We start from the raw sequence: 9,304 nt of genomic DNA, 5'->3' as shown, positions 1-9,304 counted from the left end.
TGCCTGGATGTACTTTATTCTTGTAATAGCAACATCAAAGGGACTGGTGATGTGGTGGCGGTGAATGCTCGTGAGGAAATCATTGGTGAGCAAAGCAAACATCTAAAGAATGTCCTTCCTTGCCCACGTGCAGGAATGAAACTCAGAAGTGTTTAAAGCTAATTCAGCCTGGGCTTCTGCCGACCACGAAAGATGCATATGTTGCAGGCTGTCACACCAGCTGGCCACTGGCTCTTCCCAAGGCAAGGGTCAGGTCATCGGGAGAGGGTGAGAGGTCGCTGTGCAAAGAAGGCTTGGCTCTGCTTCCCCAAGGTGGCTCCCAGGCAGGTGCCTATGAGCTGGATTCCTTCTCAGAAAGTGACGGGAAGAAACACCCACGGAAGAAAGCTAAAAGCCCAGCGGGGGCACAATGGCAGGGACTCGGTGACCCTCATACTCCAGCATATTGTGTATACGCCTGACTATGCAAGTAAGAGACATAAATGACACTCATTTCCTCCCAGAGGATTTTCTGTCTCCATCACTGATGGTCTGGGATAGACCAAAGAGCAGAGTAGCCAACGGGTTTGACCTAAATCAAACCAACCAGTCTTTCTCTGAGACCATGGGTGTGATAGATGGGGAGGGCAGTCTTTGGAGATCATTGGTGCGATGAGGGTGCTACTTTGAGCTACAAAATCTGGCTAACTGATCTCTGTCCCTCAGCCCCAAGTCATCTGGTTTCTTTTCTTTTTCATTTCCCTCTCTTTCATTCTTTTGGTACTTTCTTTCATTTCCCTACCTCACTATATAATTTAGGCTGGTGTTGAACTCACGAGTGTAATCCAGACTGGCCTTGAACGTGTGACAATCCTGCCTCAGCCTCCTGAGCATTGGGATTACAGCATGCAGCATCACAGCTGGCTAGAGTTACCTGATTTGCTTCACGTCCTTGGTCAGTTCTGTGAGACTCCTAGTAATCTGATTACTTAAAATTTCCAGGAGTGTCCACTTTTTGCTTGTGGCTTAATTAATCCGGATGCCATGTGCTTTTCTGCAGCCCTGTCTTCCAGGCAGCAGACCTCCGAGAAAGGAAGTTTTTGGCAGTGAGTACAGAAGCAGCCAGTGTGTGGGTCTTCCATAAAGAAGAGGAGACATGGGAGGTGGGTGTGGCCTGAAGGATTCAGTGTCTGTCCTTTGAAAGTCACTCTGTCAGTGCTCAGTATTGATGGGGCTGGAATTCCATCTGTGGCTCCTCCTCCCGTGCCTGTGGTTGAACTGGCTGAGGAGCCAGGAGGTTGTATAAGCAAAGCCCTAGTAGTTTAGCAGATGCTGGGAAAGAGATGCAGGTCAGACTTCGCTTCTCAGGAGTAAATCTGGTAGGGAGGGTCTAGGTGGGCATTTTTTTTCCTAACAGTTATTTTCATTAAGAATATTGGGAATTTTCTTTCATTATTTCCATCCTGGTCTTTACCAGTGTTGGGTGCAACACATTCGAAGCAAACTGTCACCAGGAAACCACCTGGGTAACCTCCGATGAGGCTTCGCCTAGAAGCCGTGGGACCTGTAGAATCGAGCTCGGGCAACCACATCATCAGCATAGTCGGAGTCGATGTCTTCCAGGGTAGCAATGGCTTCGGCTCCTGACTTAAAGGCAGATAGGCCACCTGGAAGGAAGCACAGGGTTTAGACTCCAACAGGAACTGCTGCAGAAATGAGATGGGAGCGGTCCCAGCTCAGACGTCATCCTCCCCTCCCCCTGAAAGGATGTGATACCCGAGGGTCACTAGCAAGGATGCAGTTTGTTTGTTTTTATCTCTTTAACTGTTTGTTTTTCCCATTTCAATAGTCAGTTTTGCTTTTTATATAGTCAAGAGTTGGCAGAACCAGATGTGCAGCAAATCTGCAGTCTGAGATGGTAACATTTATCCAAGAATTCACCTGTGTATTCATTCATTCATTCATTCATTCATTCATTCATTCATTCATTCAACAAGCGTACCTTTAACAAATAAAATATGGCAAAGGAAAAGACCCCCTCACAGACAGAAGATGGATAAATAGGAAGTGAGGAGATATTTTTCAAATGGATGGGAGAGCAAGAGATGGAGAACATGGAAAGGGGGTGGGAAGAGAAAATAAAACTGAAGAGGGGAAAGGGCTGAGTGCAGACTGGGAACCGGAGGGAGAGAAGGCACCACCTGCACACGCTGTGTCTGTGGGGGTGGGGTGGGGGTGCAAAGGAGCTGGTGCCATGGGGTGGAGGGAGCCTAAGAAAGCATCTCATCTTCCGGCTGCCAGTACATTCATGATGTCACCAGAGGCGTGCAGGAAAAGAGCATCAGAGTGGGAAGCTATCAAGTCCCTCCCGTGTGAGAGATGAGGGCTGGAGGGGACCTGCGTTCTGCCAAGCTGAGATTGTCATGTGGAGTTTTTCAGGGCACCCGGGGCACTGAGAATGCTCACAGGGTGAAATCTCACTCAGACACTTTGGGAAAGAAACGACCAGCGTCTCCTTGCATCTGGGCATCTGGGCAAACCTCTGAGAAGAAGGTAAACATCCTCCTGGATCATGGCATTCGTGCTCAAGGCATTGCTTAGTAATGGACAGAAGATGTTACAGGAGCCCAGCACCCTGCAGAAAGGTTGAGGAGGTTGGCAAAGGGGAACCGTGCTGCTTCTGCTCCTCAGCCCACCGCTGCCCGGCTGGACCAGCCAGCAAGGCTCCGAGCACATCCGCTCTTAACAAACCACCACATGCATGCCTACCTTTGAGGTGTTGATCCACACTCCACGTGGGAAACTTCCTCCGCATCGCTTTAATGTTTTCTGCTAGGATATCCACAGCCTGTGAAAGGTGTTCTTTGCTGTCCCAGGCACCAGTGGGTTGAAACCTTTTATCCACCTGAAAAATCCAGACAGTAACGTCAGCATCTGAACGAGGAAGCATATCTCTCTGCGGTTTCGCATTTCCCGGCCAGGCTCCAGCTCACAGACACTGCCCTGGGCACCTTCCCTTTGTCTCCCAAAAGTCCACAGGGAAGAAAGAGAAACACAGGAAGGCTCGGGAGAAGCAGAGGTGGGGAGTTTTAGCTGAGCAGGCTAATATTCAAGAGGAGGAAGAGGGCGAGGAGGAGCTGGAGGAGCAAAAGTGGCTGCGGAACAGTTAGCAACCTACATCTATATATCTGCAGTAAAAAAAAAATTCTGAATAATTCAAATAATTAGTTTCTAACTCATAAGCCTGAAGTCTGGGCTTCTAGACACAAGTTAAATAGATCCTAAAAACAAATACCCAGATAATTTGAATCCTTTTCACCAGTTTATATAAAGGATAAAGTCAGTCCCCAAAGGGCCTGATTGTGTTGTTTCAGTTCACACAGATTAAATTTACTACTTCAGGATCCTCAAGAAGCGCCTGTAATAATAGTGCTTTCTATAAAATTCTCTCAGTTGAAGTATACTGCATATGACTTACTGCAGAATTGTAGCTATGGTTCCTACAAAACACTTTTTTTGTTGTTTGTTTTTTTAAGTACAGAGGATTCAGTGCAGGGTCTTTCATGAGCTATATCCAAAGCCTGTTTATTATTTTTTATTTTGAGATAGGGTCTCACTAATTCCCTAACTGACTCAAGCTGGGCTCTAACTTGGCATCCTCCCACCTCAGCCTCCCAGAGTGCTGGGATGACAGGTGTAGCCACCCTGCCCAGCTATCTAGAAGATTTTAGAAAAGATCAAGAAATTGACAGCCCTGTCATGAGCATCAGACTTGTCACGGAAATCCCTGGTGAAGATAGGGAAGCCCTTCTCAGCCCGGTCTGGCAACCCTGCAGCTGGGGCTGAGCTTCCGGAAGGGAGGACGAAGCTCAAATACCTGCATCAGGCCAAACTTCAGTCCCCTGCTGTCCCAGCCGCGCTGCAGGGCGGTGCCCCCGTGGCTCTCTCTGGAGATGACAGCTGCGATGAGGGCAGGGTCCACGCAGTACTTCTGTCCCACTTCTTTGATGAGGGTCTGGTAAGGCCTTATGGAGCGCAGGTCCATGTCGGCAAACATTTCAGAGCCGCGGATCCCTAAGGAGACAGAAGAAAGACTGCTTCCCACTCTGGAAGAGACTCTTTTTCTTTTTTCTTTTCTTTTCTTTCTTTTTTGGATTCCTGGTTTTTTGAGACAGGGTCTCACAGTATGTATTCCAGGCTGGCCTTGAACTCACTATGTAACCCAGGCTGGCCTCCATCTCACAGTTATCCTCCTGCCTCAGCCTCCCAAACACTGAGATTATGGCATGTGGCACCACGCCCAGCTCTGATGGAGCCCCTTTTTAAAAATTTACTAAGCTAACCTCAGCCCTGACCTCTGCCCACGGCCTGAACACCCATCCCGAGAAGCCCTTCGCAGCCCTGACTATAGAAACCAGACAGGTCTCAGACAGGTCCTGGCAGGTGCCATTTCTGCTGTTTCTACTTCCTCTTTGTGCTTAGGGATGGCTCTAGGCCACCAGGCCAAATTGTAACCTTGCTGTGCCAGTGCCTAGCTCTGTGCCAGGGAGGCCTGTCCTTCCTGCTGAGCCTCAGGGCTCTGATCTGTCCAGGGTAGGGAGCGCAGTGCGTGTGACCCCAGAGCTCTGTCACTGGGAACACTTCCAGCTCTGAGTGACTTGCCTTTGGACCAGGGTGACCAAGAAGCAGAAGTACAGGGTACAGGAGGCCTCCTTACAACATTCAAATCACTGGACGTGATGGCGCAAGCCTGTAATCACAGCACTCAGGAGGCTGAGGCAGGAGGATCCCAGTGAGATTGAGGCCAGCTTGGGCTACATATTTTGTCTCAAAAATGCAAAGCAAAGAGCTGGGGATTTAGCTCAGGGCATAGGTGCCTGCCTGGCAAACATGAGGTTATGAGTTCAATCCCCAGTACCCACCCCCCAAAAAAAGAAAGGAAGAAAAAAGAAAAACAAAAGGATGGGGGGAAATGAAGTGATTTGTTAGGCTGAACAGGATACTTCTGGGGATTGAGGCAGGCAGGTGGGCTGGGGCTGAAACTAACTACAAAGTAGGCGTGACGTAGTAACCCAGGATGTGGAGCAAACAGTTCTAAAGCCCTGCGGGGACTCCAGCAGGTGCCGGATAGAAGGACCTGGATGGGACCCTCTCCTGAGGAATATGTGCCATTACGCTGTTGCCGTCCTGTCTCTTCACGATACCCCGCCCTCGGGTGCATCCCCCCCCTTTTTTCCCCTACTTTTACTTGCCCCAAACTCACTCTGCAGCGCTTGTCTTTTCCCAACTTTAATAAATGTGAGACTTTGCCACCCTTTATGCTTCTTTCATTCCATTCTTATTCATGACACAAAGAACCTAGAAATTACCTCAAGAAGGAGGAGACTCCAGCCCCCAAAGCCCGGTAACAAACCACTGAGCTACATCCCCAGACCCATTTGTAGCTTTGGTTTTTTGAGATCAGGTCTTGTTAAACTGCTGAGTTTCCCAGGCTGAGTTCAAACTCAAGATCCTTCCTGCCTCAGCTTCCCAAGGTGCTGGAGTTACAGACAGGGGCCACCCACTGGCCATCGTTACGATGACAGCGATGGTATCTTCCATAATTCAGTTACTTGCTAAGAAAGGAGCTGATGGCAGGCGGAGGCCCAACCTTCGCTGTTCCCCACTCACCGCAGGTGAGCAGATTGCTGATGTCACAGCGCACCCCGGCGGTCTCCATGGTCATGATGTCCCCGTAGCAGCCGTGGTACAGGCGGGGGTGCAGATGAGGCCGCAGGGCATGAGGGAAAGGGTAGGAGCTCCTGCTCTTGCCTGGGAGCAGAAGGGTTAATTCTCATGAGCCTGTGAGAAAATATTGCTTGAGCTGCTATTAAAAAAACTACAAACAAGCAAAACCCATGAAGGCCAAGGCCACAGACCTGATCATTCTCAAGTGCCTCCCACCGCTCGTGGCTCTTCCGTCCAGCCAGTGCCTCCCGCCCACCCTCTCCAAGCTCCTGTTGTTGTGCTGTGTTTTAATTCTAAAGCACCACACAAAGCGTTATGAAAATCAATTCACGTTGGTCGCAGATATATTTGCTGCAGTCTTTTTTTGAGACGGGGTCTCACTGGCCTTGAACTGACTGTGGAGCCCACATTAGCCTTGAACCCACAGCGATGGATCCTCCTGCCTCAACTTCCTGAGGGCTGGAATCACAGGCATATACCATCATACTTGTCTCCAACATTTATTACCAGAAACTAACTTTATTAAAATATTGGATGTGAAAAATATTACCAGCCCTGGGAGAGCAGCTCAGTGGCAGAGCACTTACCCAACCTGCTTGAGGCCTTGAGAGCAATTCTCTGCTCCCCAGTGCCACAGAAAAGGAAAGAAGGAAGCAAGCAAGGAAGGAAGGAAAGAAGGAAGGAAGGAAGATTTTCTTACTTGATAACATAAACTGTTTTTCCTAATAGAACTGACCTACCTACCATATCATAGCTCCGATGAGCTTGTCGGTATAACCAGACTGCATGTTTTAGAAGTAGGCACATGATAAACGGAGGTAAAAATAATTAAGGTGTGTCATGTACATGTGATCACTCCTCAGGATGAAGGTGATCACTGCATGCTACAAACATGCGCTAATAAAAATTATCTTAAAATGTTTTAAAACCCAAAACTTGGGGGGGGGACCCAAATGGAATTTTTCTCTGTAATATTTACTGTACAAAAAAAGTTAACTCTACAAATTAAAAACCAAAGATTTAGAAGTATGTAACTTTTTTTTTTTTTGGTATAGGAGATCAAACTGACAACCTTGCACTTGCCAGGCAGGCACTTGCCACTGAGCTAAATCCCCAGCCCTTGTAACTCTTTTTTTTTTTTTTTAAAGCAAAACTCATCAAAACATATAGACCCAACCTGCTCTCTCTCATCCACAATTAAGCAAAAATAAACAAATGAAAGAAGAACAAAGAAAGAAAGAAAGATTGTGAATGGATCAGAAAGTTAAACAATGAAGCTACTGGGCAAACTAGGGATGCTGAGAAAGTCTGCCTAGAGAAGAGCAGCAGAAACCCTCAAAGCCTCTACGTCCTCAGAGAACTGGGGCTTCCACGAGGTCACGGGTCAGAAACCATCACACAGGCAGCCTCCCCGTGGACCCGCACTGTGGATAGGAAGTGCGCTCAGCCCTGCTTCTCTGCAGGTTCTGTTTCCAAGAATTCAACCGCTTACATATACAGTGGGGAGAGGGACAACTGTGTAAGTCCTGTACGGGAACACTCCTTCCTAAAGCACCCTCAGCCCCAAATAATTCAGCATAAGGCCGAGGGTGCGGCTCTGGCTCTGTGGTGAGCACTTGCCTAGCTCAAGACCCTGGATTCGACCCCAGCACTGAGAAAACAAAAGTAAAGAAAACAATACAGTGTTCACAGCTGCTTCCTGGTGTTTACACTGTACTTAATGTGATAAGCCCTTTTACAATTCGAGTCACCTTCGGGAGTACACAGCTGGTCCAGAAACTCATAATTAATCCTCTGGCAGGCCAGCTCTGCTACTACCTGGCAATTAGAAATGAGTAAAAACATAAAGCTAGCCCTGCTTTTGATCAGACTAACTAGATATTATTGCTTTGGGTGGCTTCTCTTCTCCGAAGTCACAACATTTAAGAAGCATTTTCTTCCCAGTCATCACTGTATAAACCATTGCTTACAATGGCTCTTTTGTTTTTCTTTCTTTCTTTCTTTCTTTCTTTCTTTCTTTCTTTCTTTCTTTCTTTCTTTCTTTCTTTCTTGAAACAGGGTCTTGTTATGCAGTTCAGGCTAGTCTTGAACTCACTGTGTAGCCCAGGCTGGCCTCCAACTTGTGGTGATCTTCCTGCCTCAGCCTCCTGAGTGCTGGGATTAGAGATGCAAACCCCCACTACACCCATCCAGCACTCACCTTAGAGACACCCCCCCCCACCTGGTCACAGTGACCTGCTCGCTGTCCCAAAAGCTTTCTATGTGTCTCTACCTCTGTGCTCTTTACTGACATCACTGCTCTTCCCTTATCACAGGAAGTCGCCCAGCATTCTTCAACTCCACAGCCTGCCTGGAAAGCCATGCCTGTGTGGCCCTCTTAGCAACACCCCCCACGATTAGTGGGCATTTTCCTCTATAAATCCATCTAACTCTTATCTACGGTCTGGCACTGATGATTTTTCTCTTTGTGATCTTGCCTCAAAGACACTGGTCCCTAGATCTCTGGTTTAAACAAAGCATCCAACTGTATATGAAACTTCAACCAACCCTTGTATGGGATAAAATTTCAAAACTCAGCAGCTGCACTGTCAGACAGGAAGTAAGGAGACCAATTGCTACTGTTAGAAATTTCCACTCACACCATCATCTGCTTGTGAGCAGAACACTCTTATTTATAGTAATAAGCAATATGGCACGGGGCCCATTCTGCACAGCCCAACACGGTAGAAGGGCCCATTCTTCCATTGCATGGAATCGCTGCTTTATTATATTGACACCCTCTGATCAGTGGCAAATGCCATGAATGACTCACCGATGAGAGCAACAAGTCCCACAAGCAGGATGGAGGGCAGCATGGTGGTGAGACTTATCCTAGGGGACCTGTTCTGATTTTAAATAGAAACTTGTTAATTTCAAAACTTGGTTTCTGAACATTGCTTGCCTATCTTCCAGGTCAAAGTGTAAACTTCCAATCCATTTCAACTCCAATTCATCCCTTCCCATATCTTATCAATGTTACCTACACACACTTAAGAGAGTGTATTTTAAATAAAGCTCTTAATTCTTGGTTTCATTCAAAAGACAGCTTATAAGGCTTACAAAGCCAGCACTTACCTGTCTGCACCCTCCCAGAGAAGATGTCCCCCGCCCCCTTTGGGAAGGTCTTCTGCAGCTCAACCTGTGGGTCAAGATGCAGAGAAAGAGATTTACAGAGTGGTGGCCTTTGTCCTATGGCACAAGAGTGTCAGGTCCTCCAACGGAGCCAGTGAGCAGACTCACCTGTCTCCTCTGGACCTCCTCCTGTGCCAAACTGTGGTAGGGGAGCTTTATATATGATTTAAAGCCCTCTCTTTAAACCCACTGACCTCATTAGGCCTGATTATAATAGTACTTTGGACTTAGGTGGCTCCTTTAATGAAAGGACTTTAACATGTTTACTAACCACAAGTAATTAATTAGCCTAATGAACCCCCAGGTTGCACTGGAGGTTCTGTTTGGCAGGCTGATTGTGGATACCAAAAGTTTTGCTAATAAGATAGGACAAGGCAAGGGACACTCCCAGTACAGTAAGCCATCATCACTGTACACAGAGCCAATC

General features: G+C 47.5%; 1 protein-coding gene across 1 annotated transcript; it reads right to left on the bottom strand.

Moving 5' to 3' along the window:
• On the bottom strand, positions 1 to 8,991 carry Lyg2 (lysozyme g2). Its single transcript, XM_003471573.2, has 6 exons — positions 8,821 to 8,991; positions 8,519 to 8,591; positions 5,650 to 5,790; positions 3,857 to 4,053; positions 2,749 to 2,884; positions 1 to 1,646 (listed from the first exon to the last, which is right to left on the bottom strand). The coding sequence occupies exons 2-6, from the start codon at positions 8,559 to 8,561 to the stop codon at positions 1,528 to 1,530; spliced, it is 636 nt and encodes a 211-aa protein (XP_003471621.1). The 5' UTR covers positions 8,562 to 8,591; positions 8,821 to 8,991; the 3' UTR covers positions 1 to 1,527.
• Between the last annotated feature and the right edge of the window lie 313 nt (positions 8,992 to 9,304).

The sequence above is a fragment of the Cavia porcellus genome, unplaced genomic scaffold (assembly GCF_034190915.1).
Source record: "Cavia porcellus strain 051 isolate PalLab524CR breed Dunkin Hartley unplaced genomic scaffold, mCavPor4.1 scaffold_18, whole genome shotgun sequence".
Classification (NCBI taxonomy): domain Eukaryota; kingdom Metazoa; phylum Chordata; class Mammalia; order Rodentia; family Caviidae; genus Cavia; species Cavia porcellus.
The sequence above is the reverse complement of the archived record's forward strand: the minus strand, read 5'-3'. Positions and strand labels throughout refer to the sequence as shown.